The sequence below is a fragment of the Equus quagga genome, chromosome 1, assembly GCF_021613505.1.
Source record: "Equus quagga isolate Etosha38 chromosome 1, UCLA_HA_Equagga_1.0, whole genome shotgun sequence".
Lineage (NCBI taxonomy): Eukaryota > Metazoa > Chordata > Mammalia > Perissodactyla > Equidae > Equus > Equus quagga.
Genome location: NC_060267.1, coordinates 134,442,730 through 134,459,165, shown reverse-complemented (window position 1 = coordinate 134,459,165; position 16,436 = coordinate 134,442,730). Strand labels below are relative to the sequence as shown.

The 16,436-nt window shown below is 51.0% G+C and overlaps 1 protein-coding gene across 2 annotated transcripts in view; it reads right to left on the bottom strand.

Moving 5' to 3' along the window:
• The window catches only part of POC1A (POC1 centriolar protein A), a 73,033-nt gene that overhangs the window by 30,447 nt on the left and 26,150 nt on the right, over window positions 1-16,436 (bottom strand). For both annotated transcript variants that reach the window (XM_046659264.1, XM_046659171.1), the window contains exons 8-9: window positions 15,885-15,953; window positions 12,961-13,059 (exon numbers count right to left, since the gene is read on the bottom strand). In XM_046659264.1, coding sequence (XP_046515220.1) covers window positions 12,961-13,059; window positions 15,885-15,953 — 168 coding nt within the window. The remainder of the gene's footprint in view (window positions 1-12,960; window positions 13,060-15,884; window positions 15,954-16,436) is intronic.

Sequence of the window (16,436 nt, the reverse complement as noted above, 5' to 3'; positions counted from 1 at the left end):
AGAGGAAGGCTAAGCAACGCAAACTGGTGGAGGCGTGAGAAAGCAAAGGGACTACTATGCAGTGAGAACTTTCCTTAGCGCAGAAGAGACCCTGGCCCTCCTCCCTGGAGGGGTTCTGAGGGACCAGGAAAACAACCCAGGCCTTTAGGGGGTGAAGCCCTCTGGGTCATCACACACTGGTAGGCAGCAAGGCAGAGCTGGGGGGGTCAGGGAAATGGACAAGAAGGAACAAGGCAGGACAGGGTGGTGGAGTCCTCCACACAGCCCACAGAAGCCTCAGGAGGAGCAGGCCAGTGCTCATGCTGGAGAGCGTCTGCAGAGGGTCTGCCCTGGAGTTCCCGGAGCAGACGCACCTCTAGAGCATTCTCAGAAACAATACTGACAAACAGACAAAACTGCCCTGCAGTCCCCATGCTGGTGATCAACACCCTTATAAGAGAACTCTCTCCAAATACGACTTGCTTCCTTTGGGGCTGGCTCTTGCTCAGTTCACTTCCACAAACGTTACCAAGGGACCCCTCCAGGCTGATCGCTGAGCACCCTAGGGTTAACGACCCTCTACCTTGAGGCAGAAACACCTACCCTGCACACACCTGAGCGCCAGGCACCCTGGGAGGGGAGATCAAGGCTTCTGATAAAGCTCGTGTTGACTGTAGTTTTTTTTTCTAATTAAACTGCTTTGAACTAATTTTAGACTTAGAAAAAAGTTGCAAAAAATAGTACAAAGAATTTCCTTATATCACTCCCCTGGGCTCCCCCAGTGTTAACATCTTACATAACCATTAGTACCATGATCAGACCAGGAAATTAACATCGGGACAATTTCATCAACTAAACTAAGGACCCCATTTGAGCTTCATAAATTTTTCTAGTAATGTCCTTGGATCCTGATGTTCTAGAATCTTATCCAGGATCTCATGCTGCACTTAGTTATTTCTCCTTAGTCTCCTGCAATCTGTGTCAGTCCCTCAGTTTTCCCTGTCTTTCAGGACCCTGACACTTTTGAAGAGCACCGATCAGTTATGTTGTCAAATGTCCTTCAATTTGGGTCTGTCTGATGTTTTCTCATGATTGGATTGAGGTTATGCATTGTTGACAAAAACATCAAGAAAGCCATGTGCATGATATCACAGAGCTCATGCAGACAGGAGGACTTACTATCAGGGGCGTTTGACCTTGATCAATGCTGATGTTGACCTCTCTGCCATGTTTCTCCAATGCAAAGTTACACCTTTCCCTATGTAGTTAATCTTGGGGGACTGCGGCTTTTTAAAAGGGAATGTGTTTCTGTCATTACAAGCTCTGTGTGTCAGCCTAGCTTGCTGATGGCTGCAGCTGCCCCACAGATGAGAGGCATCTAATGAAGATGAGCGGCAGAGCCGACATCTCTGGAAGACGCCGAAGCTCTCGGTGACAAAGAGGAACAGTAGCGGTTTATTTATAGATCCACTTGAAGACAGCTCATTGTAACTACTGGAGTTGAATTTTTAAAACCTCGGGAACAAAGGCTGGCTATTTTAAACTCTCCTTGCACTTAGTTCAATGGAGAGTGTTAGAGGCACCAACCACACCCGGGCATCACTCCCAAGCTCAGCAATTCATATTTTGTGCAGCATCTCAGGACATGAACAAAGCCTGCCAAGACAGATAACCAAGACTGGTTCTGCCTACCCGCACAGAGGCAGCAGGGCTCAAGTGGGCCAGAGCCCTCAGCCCCATGCTGCCCAGGGAAGAGTCCAGGGAGGTTGCACCCCACGGGGTCTCACAGCCTCCGTTTCCTGGAAAACAAAGTTGCATACAGCTTCTGTGAACCAAGGTTACATCACCTCTCACCCTCCCTCCTCCAGCAGGCTACAAAGACGGACAGCGCCCCCCAGCGGATGCCTGCCCCGCGACAGCTGGCGGTAGCTGGCCCACCTGCGCTGACACAGCTTCAGGCTGGAACAAGGATGTCCTGGCCCTTACACAACTATCCCTGAGGACAGTGGGAGGGGGGAACCCCAAAGCTCCTCCTGCCCCCAGCCTGACTGCAGCTGGCTCTAAGCCAAGCCTGCTCAATCTCTCCATGTACCAGAACCATGGTGGGGAGGGGAGATGTGGGTTTTCTCAAAGCCTCCCACGGCCTTATTTGAACAAAAAGCACAAAACAACATTCTTGACACAATGAGGAAAAATGTGAATATGGACTAGGCATTTGATATTAAGGAATTATTAATTTTGTGGGATGTGATAAGAGCACTGCAGTTATATAACCAAGAAAAGTCTTTATTTAGGGTAAAATAATGTATCTGGGATTAAACAAAAATACTCCAACTTTTCTAAAAAAAAATGTCAGGGTAGATAAACAAAATAAGATTGGCAAAATGCTGAAGCTAGGTGAAGGGTACATGGAGTTCATTCTATTACCTCTCAACTTTTTGTGCTAGCTTGAAAATTACCACAATACAAAGGTGTTTTGTTTTAATTAAGAAAAAAAAAGCTCCCAGGTGACTAGAATGAGCTGTGGAACTGAGACCAGGCAAGTGGGACCCCAGAAGGAAGATGACGCACAGGATCGCCCTCACTCTGGTGTCCTGACATTTTCAAGCATAGAAGGCAGATTCATCTGAATCCATGAATGTTCAGACCAGCCTTTGGCATTGCCACAGAGAAAGCCCCCGATGGCACCAAGAGCATGCAGTGAACCCTGCAGCAATGTCCGGACCTCCAAAGAAACTAATTTTAAGATAATCTCCATGGAAACCATCTATTCTGATTTTTTCCATGGTAACCAATGAGAACATAAACACAAGCATATCCAACACCCTTACACCACATGGGCAATGCTGCCATCCAATCTGGAAAATATAAGCTGCAAAGGGCTTTTTTTCCATTGAAATAGAAAAGAACTGAAACTTCTAGTCCAGACATGCAGATTCTACCACCCTCCATGGCCTAGTCACTGTTTATACCACCTCATGCCACCTGCTCTCAAACTGACAAATCAGCCCAGAAAGTGGTTTCCTTCATTTATCCTGGGACCATCAAAAATGCCAAAACGAAAGAGCCAGAGCCTGCCTCTAGCCTCACACACTCAACCCGTGCTGCCCACAGACTGGCATGTGTCCACTGAACGTTGATTTCCTGAGCATTCTGTGTTCCAGACATGCTGAGCGCCACAGGGAGGCCAAGGCCCCAGCCCTCCAGGGAGACAAGTTAGGCCTGCAAATAACTGAGTATAGGAGAGAGGGCTGCTCCAGCAGGGACAGTGCTTGGGGTAGGTAGAGCAAGAATTCACAACCTGCTAGTGTGCCAGGGAAGGCTGCATGGAGGAGGTGCCCTCTGGAAAGAGACAAAAAGGATGAGTGTAGCTCTGCCAGGAAACAGGATGCACCCCAAAGAATCATGTCAGACTTGAGTAACTGGGTCTATTTCCACTTGTGACTCATTTCTTTCATTTTCAGGTTTCTGAGTTTGAAAAAATAGCATGGAACCAAAAGGAAGAAAGACCCTCAGATGCCAATGGCCTCCGTTCCTGCCCAGCCTCTGCTTTGCACCACATACATGGGCTCTGTTGGCTCTCCTGTGGAGAGGGGACTTGTCAGCCTGGCCTGACAGAGCTGTAGCTGCTTGTCATCACTGTTAGCAAAATGGCAGTGTCACAGCAGTGGCCCCTGAAACAAAAGGCACTCTGAAGCATGCAGCCCACCCCTGCCCGAGCCATGTGTGCCTTGTAGTAAAGCATCGCAATGTCAGGACCCCACTGCCCACTATTCTGTGATTTGGGCTCATTTTCCCAAGTGCAGCTATGGACTCTCCACTGAACTTGAACTTACACTTTGACCACAAGGGGAAAGGAAAACCCAAAATAGTTCTAAGACCCTTGAAAGAGATAACAGAGCTCTCAAAGGTGTGTGTGTGCCCAGGTTTATGCACTGGGTGTGTCCCTATGCATGTAGAACTGGACATAATGGCCTCCAGGCTTCATGTGGATCCCAGAGTCAGGGTCTTTCATCTTCGTGACACTGTGAATGTCTTAATACACCTTGCCCTGGATTTCTGAGACTACACCTCCTGTTGGTTTAAGTCATTAAATAGACCTCCTTCCTTCTTAAGAGTTATGCCACTCCACTCCGGATAGGGACCTACCCGCTTGTGGAATGGATGGGAGTTTTCCAGTGGCAAGAAACTACCATCAGCCCCTCAAAGGGGCAGCTCAGAGAAGGAAGTTCAGCTTCTGTCCCATCCCACAGCCCCATCCTCTTGCTGCCACTGCTGTCATTGCTGTTTCGGGGCTTGTTCCTGCTCTTGCTACCTGGAGACACTTCCCCAAAAGGCTTTGCAAAGAAGACCTTCACTTGAGGGTTTAAATGTTGAGCCGTAAGTACCCAGGCCATCTCAAGCTCAGTTGTCAAGAGACTCACCTGCCAGCTTCCTAAAGGCCCAGCAGGCTCAGGAGGATGGGAGCTGACCTAGGCACCCACATGTGTGGGGCAAGAGGTGGGAGGCAGGGACCCTGAGGACAAGGCAGGAGGCTGGTGGCCTGGAGAATGTGAAGAACAGGTGACTGGACTAATGCAGCAACAATAACACACAGGACAGGAGCCAAGACAGGATGACAGGCCAGCGGAGGACAGCGCTGGGTCCCATCCTCCCTCTAATTGATGCCCTTAGCTGGTAATAAAACCACACATCTGTATTCCTGGTTGTAAACAGAGCCCACTGGGTGCCTTTGGGTTTAAAGAGCTCACTGGGCAGCAGTGGGATCTCTTTTAACACTGCACTGAGATTAGAACCAAGGCCACACCCCTTTTCGTCCCCTGGAAAGAGGCAGACTATACAATTCTCCAGATTGTGCTGAAAGGGACACCAGTTCTCCAAAGCTGGAGACCCCAGGAGCTATAGAAACTTCCCAAGATGAACAGAGACTCTCTCCTTCCCCTCACCTCCCTGCCCAAAATGCCATGGTCATAATGAGCTAGACTGTTTTCCAATAGACCAGTGACTGGGGCCCTGGACCAGCAGCATCAGCATCACCTAGAAATGTGAGAAATGCTAACTCCTTACTGACTCAGACACTGCGGATGGGGCAAGCTGTGTCTTAACAAGCCCTCAGTGTGATTCTGATGCACACTAAAGTTTGAGAACCACTGCAAGAGGCTTACTGCGCTAAGTGCCAAATGTTAAAAGGCCTGTCTCCTCACTACACTGCCTGGAAGCCCAGTTAACTCCTCCTGATTTCTGCAAACATCATCCTTATTCCTGTCAAAAGCAACTCCTCCCTTCTGGTAAACACAGAACTTATTTTACATGTGTCTGGTAGTAGCCCCACCCTCCTCCCAGTAGTCAATTGTGGCCTCCAGAAGGAAAAGGAGAGAGGCTCCTGCCTGCTTCCTAGTAGCTGACACACGGGTCAGACCCTGAGGGAAGGGCCCGGCTCCCCATCCTGATCCCTGGGCCTGGGGGTCCACTCTGCCAGGAGAATCAGTCTTTGGAGCTCCTAGACTTTGTACAGACACCTTACCCACCAGCCACTGTCCAAGGATGCTGTTTCAAGCAGGAAACTTTCTTTAAAAATTGTAGTTTGGTAATAAATGTTGAATCTTCTTTATTTCTAGTCTCTTCTGTTTTTCACTGAAACTAAGAAACCCAGAGCACTTTCCATGACTTCCATTCAGGTAAAAGGCGGGGAAAATGCAACCTGAGTGTGAAGTGAGGCATCTTGTCTGTGGGCCTCTGCCACCCAGAGTAGCAAAGGCTGCTGCGGCCACCCTGCCCCAGCCCCCACAGGACAGTCTTTTGCAGAGTGAGCCGTAAAACGGAAAATGCCCAAAGGATGTAATGGGGCTGATGGGGAGAAATCAGGGGACAGAGAATCAAGATGACCTGCCTGAGGTGACAGAAGAGATGTGCCACATCAGGCCAGGCCCCAGCTTCGTCTTGGACCAGCACACAGGGACAACAGAGCTCTTACTGCCAAACAAGTTCTTAAAGGGGCTCCCAGGACCAGAAGTTTCCAGTATCATCCACCTCTCTAGCAGGTCTGCCTGAGAATTCTTTCTAGGATAGCCATCCTTGGAAGATTACCATCCCTATCCCAGGAAGGTACCTGGCCAGCCAGGTCTCCTATGGCTCCCCTGTACTATATCCAGCCCCAGCCACCCCAGCTGATCTGGAGATGATGCCCCACAGAACAGGAACCTAGAGGTCTCGGTGGGGGGAATAACAGGGATGAGCACCGGGGAGGTAAATTTCAAGCGATGAGTATGCAGACACCAGAGGCCCTAAGGCAGTGCTGCCAGGGGTCTACACACGTGCGCACACACAAAGGGGACAAACAGTCGTGTTTCTGAGTCACCAGAGTCTGTCCCGTGCTGGGCTTGGGTATCTGTCCCAAAGACTGAGGAGGCTGGATTCTTATTTCCCACTGAGAAATGAGGAGAATCCTTCTTGCTCTTTTCCAGTCAAGGTCTCTCAGTTTTGCTAACACAAGGGCCGAGACCTGCACCTCAATCCCAGGGGCACGGGCTTGATTGGGGCCTGGGCCACTCACCAGCAGATGACCTCTGGGCCCAGGTTTCTCCTCTGTGCAGCATAGGGGGGCAGGAATGAACTATCCCACAGGAGCCACACAGAGATGTGCCAGCTGGTAAGTCTCAGGAAATGTGAAAACATAATTCCTACTTTTCCCAAGTCAGCCTACAAAGCCCAGGTCCTGCCAGGCCCTACAACAGCCAAACCAGGTGGGAAGGTACCCCTTGGGAGACAGTCTGCTTTCCCATGTTTCCCATCAGGCTCTCATTCACATGGATGAAGGAGTCTGTGGACAAGGCCGGCTATTCAGCCAGAGGGTGCGAGCAGAGCGACAGGCCCCCATTACAGAAGCCCAGAGCCCAAGGGCAGGAGCAGCCGCTGTGCTGGGAGTCTGGGCCTCATGAAACTAACACTTTTCCAAGATGAGTAAGTGCCTGGGCATCTTCTGACTCATCTGCAGCCAAGAGCCCCCTCTAACCACCTTGGAAAATTTGGAGCCAGAATTGGGGTCAAGTGGAGAAAGGAAAGGCTCCTCTCTCAGACACATAAATCTGGGGTTTACTCCTCTCTAAACAGTATAATGCCCCATCTGCCAAGCGTCCCCTCAAACCTACACTTCTCTTCACTACAGAAAGCAAACACCAGCTAGAAATTTGTATTCTCAGTAAGAGACTCAAGTCTTTCATGTTCCCAAGCAAGAAAGCAAATCTATGAGGCAGGTGGAAATGGGCCCCAGCCCTGACCTCAATCTTATGACTCCTCAGGCTAGGTGCCTGGGCAAGAACGCAGACCTTGAGCAACCACCACCTGGGACCCTCAGATCCTCAGTGTGGGGCAAGATCCAGTGCCAAGACTCTCTGGGCCAGGAATCGGGGCCCAAGAACCTTTAAGTCAAGGCCATGCCTGTGCAGCGCCCCAAAACAGAAATGTGGGAGCTGCAGCGAGGGCACAAGAGGTAGCTAGGGCTCCACCCTCAGAACCAGAAGGACTAGGAAGAAGAAACAGGCCATCCTCAGGGAAGCCTGAGGCCTCAGGTAAGAGACCCTCAGCTAACCCCGCCTGCTTTTCCTGGGGACAGTTCTAGTATTGAGGCTCTGGGAGGCCTAGGCACCTTGCCCTGAGGAGTCACGGAGACAGAGAAGAAAAAGAGGCCTGTTTCCACCACCTCATGGATTTGCTTTCGTCTAGGAGCAAAGAGGACTTGGGTCTCTCATCAAGAGGCACAACAGATGCCTGTAAGGGTCTACAACCCTCACTGGACCTCCCAAAGACAGCCTGCAGAGTAGAGTCAACATCGAAAATTACCCCAGGCAGAATGGCCCCGCTCTTGCCTGCTGTCCCTCACCCCAGCAGGTTTTGAATACCCAATCACCCTGACTGGGCAGGAGGCTCATCTAGCTCTCAGTCGGACAGAGGAAAGAAAAGGAACACTTTAAAAATAGCTAAAGCTTGGTGAGCACTTGCTATATGCCAGGCACGGTTCCAAGTGCCTGCTTGGCATGTACCACTTCGTGAAATCTCACGAAGGAGGACCTGGCATCTCCCCATTTGAGGTGAGCGTAGACAAGCCTCAGCCCTGGAACTCAAGGTTACTCTCTGAACTGGAGGGCAGCCAGCCCTGAGAACTCAGGAAGTGGTTTTTCTGTTTTACTGAATTACCTAGAATTCTGCATTCTTCCCCTCCCACTCCGCCCAGCACAACCTTCCTTCCCAATTGCATAATGGGCTCTCAGATGTTTGGAGGGAGGGCAAGAATAAATCAGAATAAATGCATCTTTGCTATTAAAAGAAGTTTTAAACTGCTTCTGTGGTTGAGGCAGAAGTCAGTCCTATGGCGGCTGGGACTTTGAGGGCAGGTGTCAAATCCAAGGTTGGCCAAGACACAGTGGTCCTCGTGCCTCGGGGTCAGGCCCCAAAGCACAGACAGCAGGAGGGAGTGAGAATCTGTAAGGATGAGTGCAGAGTGGGCGAGGTGACTAGCGCTGCAGCAGAGAACAGAGCTAAATGCTAGATCCTTGAAAGCACCAGCACAAGCACCTCTGCAGACGGCTCCTGGGGGCCCCCACAAGCCCCTCTGGGAGGCACTCATCTGCTGGAAATCTCCAACCTTCCCCAGCCTTGCAGCGCGTCACGGGGCAGAATGTGGAGCTGCCCTCCACTCAGCCCAGCGCATGGGCTGGAGTCCCTACTCCAGAGCCTTCTAAGCAGAGAAAGCTCCCTAGCACAGCCCTAAAATCCCTCCTCATCACAACTCGGCCAAGAATAGAGGGAAAATGGAGCCCATTATTCTCATTCTGAAGGGCTGGGAAATGGCTTTTGCTTTTCAACATGAAATGTGCCTATAAATAAACTGTGAATTTCAACCAGGGGTTGAAAATAGCTCCGGCAGTGAACAGAGCTTTGTTCAGAGTGGGCTCAAGGACAGCCTTCATTGAGAGAGCAAGAGTTGACTGCCAAAGTCAGAGCAGGGGTCCTGGGCAGCGGGTTTTCCAGGGCAGAGGGTTTTCCAGGGCAGAGGGGCTATCATGGGCTCACATGACTGCCCTTGCCACGGTCTGTCCCTCTGGCTTTAAACTGCCACACTCCAACAGGCCATGGTCAGGAATTTAAGACCCAGCACCTGGCCCGAAGGGCTTCCTAAAATCCTCAAATGCCCAGGTGTGACTCATGTGGCTTTAGGGCCCGAGGCCCAGTGTGTAGACAGAGCTGGAGGGGGAGGGATCATCACATTTGAGGGCTCTGGAGCACGGCAGTGCTGCTCATGGGCTCTTTGAGAAGCCAAGCCACCAGGGCCAGCCACCAAACCACTCACCAGGTACTATCTCAGAGCCAGGAAAGCAGGCAGGCAGGAGGAGTAGGAACACACTCCAATTGTAAGTGAAGAAAACCAAGTTGCTAAAGGTCTTTTTTGTTGTTGTTTACCAGCACCTCTGGAAGATTCCAAAGTTTGACAAGCCAAACATTTCTACAAAATGCGCTTGTGTTACAATGGACTACTACTCAGCCATAAAAAAAGACAAAATTGGCCCATTCACAGCAACGTGGATGGACCTCGAGGGTATTATGTTAAGCGAAATAAGCCAGTCAGAGAAAGACGAACTCTATATGACTCCACTCTTAGGTGGAAGTTAGTATATTGATAAGGAGATCTGATCGGTGGTTACCAGGGAAAAGGGGGCTGGGGGGAGGGCACAAAGGGGGAAGTGGTGTACCCACAACATGACTAACAAAAATGTACAACTGAAATCTCACAAGGTTGTAATCTATCATAACATTAATTAAAAAAAAAAAATGCGCTTGTGTTAGATACTCAGGCTGAGAGACCTGGGCCACAGCTGCTGTGGGGAGCCCGGCCTTAGCATCACCCCCAAGCTCCTCTGCCCCTAATACAGCCCTGCCTACTTGCTCACACTCCTCCCGCTGCTACATCAGCCTCCTTTCTGGGCTCACTCTTGAGGCAGGAGTGACTGTAGTGCTTCTCAACTGGGGGCAATTCTGCCCCCCAGGAGACATTTGGCAATGCCTGAAGACATTTTTGGTTGTCACCTCTAGGGCTTGGGGGATGCTACTGGCAGCCAGGGAGTAGAGGCCGGGGATGCTCCGTAACATCCTACAATGCAGAGGACCGCCCCATAACAAGGATTTATCTCAGTTCCAAAGGATCAACAGTACTAAGATTGAGAACCCCTGGGTTACTGGAAGGATGGTATAGAGACAAGAACTGGCAGGGCAGGGGCTCATCGGACTCACCAGCTTCTGGCACGTGGCTGCAGAGCTCCCGGGCTCCCTGAGGAGCTGACATACCCTGGCCAGCCACAGAATCAGTCACCAGGTACTATCTCAGCACCAGGGAAGCCCTTGGGCAGGGAGGGCGAGACCACATTCACCAGCTTCCCTTCCCACCTCAGGGGAAAATCTAACCACTGAGCAGTGTTATACCAACTCACCTCAGTTTAGGAAGATGAAAAAATTCTGGGTATGATGGTGGTGATAGCTGCACAATGATGTGAATATACTTAATGCCACTCAACTGTACACTTAAAAATGGGTAAAATGGTAAATTTTATGTTATGTATATAAAATAAAACTAACAAAAAATACCACTAGCTTTCCTCGTGGCCTGGGAGTCCTGAAATGAGAGACGCTCCTAGAAGCGTACACCACATGGAGGGCATGTCGGGTGGGTGTGTGTCTGGAAGAGGGCCTATACACCAACTCAGACTCTCAAAGGGGCTTGTGACAGATAAGGAAAAAGCCCTAAACAAAGACTGATTTTAGGATTAGCAAGTCAAGTCACTTCATGAATTAGCAGAGCTCACCTACATCACACGAGGTCCTCAGAGCCTGCTTCTGGGGGTATTCAGGGCCCATTGTGGAAACAGAGGCTTAGGAAGAGTGGGTGCTTCGCCTGGGACCACACAGCCAGGGTTCAGACCCCAGAGCCCACACCTCTCCCCTATTTGAGCCCCACGTGGTGATGCCCACTGGGCAGAGCTGTGACAACAGCTCCACCGTGGGCCTGAAGGTAATATGGGAACAAAGGGTTTTCCTGAGCACTGTTGAGCTGTTCACCCACCTATACCCTATCCTGCCATGTCCTGCTGGCTTCCCTACCCACAAGCCCTCATGCTAGATTATGAGGCCCCAAGCTCAGAAAGCAGGGTGTCCCACACCCCATATCTGAGCAGGACTGAAGAGACAAGAGGTAGCCTGTCCAAGTTAATTTCCTAATAACCACAAGGAGCATGGGATTCTCCCCTTGCTGATGATTAGTAACCATTCCCAAGAGACAGGTAGCAGCGCCCTCCCCTGGGTTGGGGAAGAGCTGCCAGGCAGCCCTCTGCAGTTTCCACTTGCAGCTTCTAGCTTGGTTGGCCTAGCTCAGAGGGGCCAGAATAGTGGGCCCGGGGCAGGTGTCTCATCTGTGAATGTGAGCAGTGACTTTACCCACTCATTTGATGAGGGAAGGAATAAACAGGGCAGCACATCCAAAGATCTTGGCTGGGCCTGGCTCACCATCAATGCCCAACAGATGGGGAGCTGTAGGGGAGAGGGCATGGACCCCAGAGGATCCCAACCTTGCAGTTTGGAAAATGCCTTTTTTTTTTTGGAGGAAGATTAGCCCTGAGCTAACATCTGATGCCAATCCTCCTCTTTTTGCTGAGGAAGACTGGCCCTGAGCTAACATCTGTGCCCATCTTCCTCTACTTTATATGTGGGACGCCTGCCACAGCATGGTTTGACAAGTTGTGCATAGGTCTGCACCCAGGATCTGAACTGGCGAACCCTGGGCTGCTGAAGCGGAACATGCAAACTTAACCGCTGCGCCACCGGGCCAGCCCCTGGAAAATGCCCTTCTAGGTGGAAGATAAAATGGGAGCAAGCAGACCACCGTGCAACCCAGTCATGCCCCAACAAACCCAAAAGCTGAGAACCAGCCACTCATTAGCAAATGCGGAGGGAGAAAACCTCTCAGCCAAGAGCAACTCTTAGAAGAAAAGCTTTAAATCTCGACCTCGCTCATTCCTAGAGGTAGCCCCAACACACAGGACAGGACGTGTGTGTGTGTGTGTGTGTGTGTGTGTGTGTGTGTCCCTCTGCTGGAGCCAAAGAAAGCCCTGAGATAGACTCAGAGGCTTCCTGGTTCTATTCTGGGCCAACCTTGACTCACTGGGGCCCTTGGGCAAGCCGCTTCCTGTTGTTCAGGCCAGTTTCCGTGTGGGGAGAGGCCATGCTGCCTCTAAGGTCCAGGAGGGAGAGATTTAAACAGCCTGCAGCCACCAGAGTTTAAAACCCTTGGGGCTCCACATCCTTGGATATAATCTGTATTTCAGCCAAAGCTGAATGTGACCTCATTCAAAGAGACCATATCAGTTATCAATTTCTTTCCACAAATATTTATCAAAAAGTATTGTTAACTATTTTAATTCAGGAACACTGAATGCCCCTTTACCAACAAAGGTACTAAAAATGGTTTGTGGCCAAGGAACTTCCTTTCCATGGTTAAAAAAAAAAGGAAGTGAGAGCAACAGGGCTGGGGCCTTTCCCATCTGTCCCAGCTGTGGCTTCAGGCCCCACACCCTCGAGGAACCCTACATGGGGTCCTATGGCCTGGGGCTTGGCATGGGACAGGTCCTTCCTTTCCTCAGGCCCCAACCAACCAGCAGCACACGCCATGGAAACACCCCCACACCAAATGGTGCAAGACCTAGGCACCCAGCGGTCTACTCTACCAGCCTCTTCACATCTTGTTTGGTCATTCTTCATTTGAAACAAAGCACCACAAATGCCAAAGTATTATTTGGCAAATGACAAGATCTTACTAGGGTACCTTCCCCATGACTGGCCCAAGCCTCCAGCCCCTGATGGTCTCCGAGTCCAATGTTATTCACCATGACACAGTCCACCAGAGTTACAGGGCTCTGACGTGCCTGCCGAGCCACTTACCAGATTCCCAGAGGAGCTGGCTAGCATAGTTGGGGGCCTCTGCACTTTTATGATTTCTCCATAATCGACAACATCAAAGTTACTCTTCCAAACCATCACCTGCCAAGATCAAGAAGCACACAGAATCAGGGGAGAAAAACCCCTTGCCAGTCCTTCTTCATGGAGAAAATGCGCCCGGAAGCCACCCCCAAAGGTCTGGGCCAGTGGTGGGATAGCAGTCCCCTCCTGATACCCCAGTTCAACTCTGGGACCTGCTCCACCTCCCAAAGAGCAGGGTTTTTGGACAGGCCTCAAGATGACCTGGACGTACCATCAGGATGAAGAATCACTGTGTGCCACCACCAGCCCTTTGCACTTGCTGGTCCCTCTGTCTGGGCTGTCCCAGGCCCAAGCTCGGTGTAGCTGTTTCCTCAGACTGAAGAGTCCCCTTCTATACCACCTTCTCAGAGAGGGCTTCCCTGGCCTCCTATGTACTTTTATCAGAGTCTTCTATTTCTTTCCTTCATAGCATCAGAGTCAGTAGTTTTTTAAATCTCTTTGTCCTTTTTCCTAGTTTATCATATCTGTTTCCCCACTGAAACAGAAGCTCCTGAGGGTGGCAGCCTGGCCTGTTACACTGTGACAAGTGGTTAAGATACAGACACCAGGTCAGACCACTGGGGTTAAGATCCTGGCTCCACCCCTCAGAGTATGGCTCTAGGCAAGTACACAATCTCTCTGCGGCTCAGGTTCCTTCTCTGTGAAAAGGGCTCTGGTAAGGCTCACAGGAGCCAGCTCTGCACAGACACTGACATTGTCTCCTGTCCCACTCAGATCTTCATGTCCTAGGCTCCTCCTAAAGGCTGAAGGAGTGGCCCTGCTGGGGAGCGAGAGCGCTCCCTGCTGGAGGGTGTCAACCTGTGGGGCTGTGCTCTTCCAGGGCCACTTCCAGGAGGGGAGGAATTGTGGAGCATGGCTAGTGGTCAACTGAGACCACAGAAAAACCACCATATCCACCTTAGACAAAAATTCAGCATGCCCTGGACGCTTTCCCCGTCAGGACACAGCCACGAGCCTGGTTCTTTGGGAGGCTCCTTGTCACTCCCAGAGTAGCACCACTAATGACTGCCCCCAACTGGTGGCACCTACGGCTCATTAGTCCTCTTTACAAACAGAACACTGACCCACTTACACCCTTGTTTGTAGGGTCTTTGTGTAACTACAAGTCTAACTGCTGAATAAATTCCTAGGAGTGGCATGGCTATCATGAATGTGAAGAGATGATGTCAAATGTCACTCCAAAAAGGCTGTCAGAGAAGACTTTCTTAAGGGCAGCCAGGGAGGCAGGCCTGATGGCATAGCAGTTAACTTTGTACGCTCCACTTCGGTGGCCCAGGGTTCACCAGTTCCTATCCTGGGCATGGACCTACACACCGCTTATTAAGCCACGCTGTGGCAGACGTCCTGCATATAAAGTAGATGGAAGATGGGCACAGAAGTTAGCTCAGGGCCAATCTTCCTCAGCGAAAAGAGGAGGACTAGCATCAGATGTTCACTCAGGGTTAATCTTCCTCAAAAAAAAAAAGAAAGAAAAAAATCTTAAAAAAAAAAAGGAGGCAGCTAGGGAGCTGACAGCAGTGGCTGCCTAAGGAGAGGCTAGAGTGGGCAGAAGCCCTACTTTCTACAGGTTGCCTCTCATACTGTGAGAATTTCTTTTACTGTGACTTTATTTACAATGTGAATTTCCTGTAGTAGTTTCCCTAGTCTTCTAAGCAATGAGCCAGGCCTCCATGCCGAGGGACGGCTCAGGCGTCCCCTTGGCTGTGCTCCTTCCTTGGCCGGTTAGCACAGGAACTGGCGCTGGTGTGGGAAGATGCCAGCCGCCTCCTCCCCAGACTGTGCTAAAAGAGACTCTAACCACCCTCTGCTTTACTGACAGAGACTCAACCAAAATCGCTCCATTTGGCTGGGGCTGGGGCTGCCTGAGAGGCCAATAGGGCTTTCCTGGGCTGAGCAGTCAGAGCTGTGAGGCTGGCATCAAGAGTCTGAACATTCTGGACAACACTCCAGGTCAACAGCAGCTCAGAGCAGCCACCCTTTCCTCTCTGCCTGAGGGGAGTGCAGCTCTCTGGACAAGCAGTACTGCATGGGGAACCTGGAGAAAGATTTCCGACGGGTGGACTCTTCAATGCCCCTGAAGCTCCAGGTGCCAGGCTCTGGGGCAGAGCCCGGGGGCAAGGTGCCCACCAGGAGACAGGTCATCGGTGCTTAGCAGACTAGGCAGGGTGCGCCAGGCTAACAGGCGGAAAGCCTCAGCACAAATGGTGACAAGGTGGGACAGGACCTCCTCACTCAAGTCCTCTCCCTGAAGCCATGGAATTTGAAAATGACACTTCAAAGAGCATAACAAAGCAGGTCAGGGAGCAAAGGGTGACAAATGTCAAAGCGGAGGCTCTGGGGAAGCCACTAGCTCTGCATCTGCTGAGACGCAGTGTCCCTGTCTACAGAACGAAGTGATGAGAGGGCTGGCCCACAGGGTTGCCATGAGGATTAAAGGAGTTATGAAGCTCTTGCCACGTTGCCCACATTACCAGGCCACAGCAAGGATCCAATAATTGCTACCTAATTACTCATTTATAATCAGGAAAGAGAAGTTACTAAAAAGCTTTGTTTTAACTTTTTCACGGCAATGACTGTACAGACTCCTTCCAATCCATGCTGGTTTGAGCAGTGGGGGTTTTGAGATGCTGCCACAGGGTCAGCTCCTGCAGGAGACTGCGCTAGGGAGGCAAGGGTCTGAGTGCCTCACCCCAAGATCCAGCCTTCAAGGTCGCTGAAAGCCACCAAGGAAGCTGGTGAAACCCAGCCCACCCCTAAGATGCCCTGGCCCCCTCTTCTGTTCTGATCAGTATCAGCGGAGATTCCTCAGACCATGCTTTACTTACTTGTTCATCAGAACCTCCAGAAGCAAAATACTCCCCTGTTCTTGAAAAGGCAACAGTGGTGGCTGGACCCTACGGGAGCAAACAGAAAAGAAGAAACACCAAAGGTCACTCCAGACTCTAAACACACAGGAAGAAAACCAGAAGCTCCTGAATGAGAGCGGCAGCCGGAGGGCAAAGGGCTGGGGGCCTCATTCAGCCCATGCTCCTCCTCAGCCTTTGGCCAAGGAACCTGTGGTACCCAGGTATGAGCACCACTGCTGAGACCTCTGTTCCCAAACACCACTCACAGGTCAAAGGCCAGGCCACATGGGGCCACAGGTGGGCAGAGAGGAATGAACAGGACAGTACCTGCTGGCAGCCCTGCTGGGCTGGCATCACTGTCTCCACTTCCCAAGGAGGAGCCAGAGGTCAGAGAGGTGCACTGACTTATCCCAGCAACGGGGTCAAAACTTGGTCCTCCTGACCCAAGCCATCTCCTCCCCTATATCACCCTGCAATGGACCAGAGAAGTATGGAGCCTCAAGGAGGAGCCAATGAGCAGAGGAAGGGCAC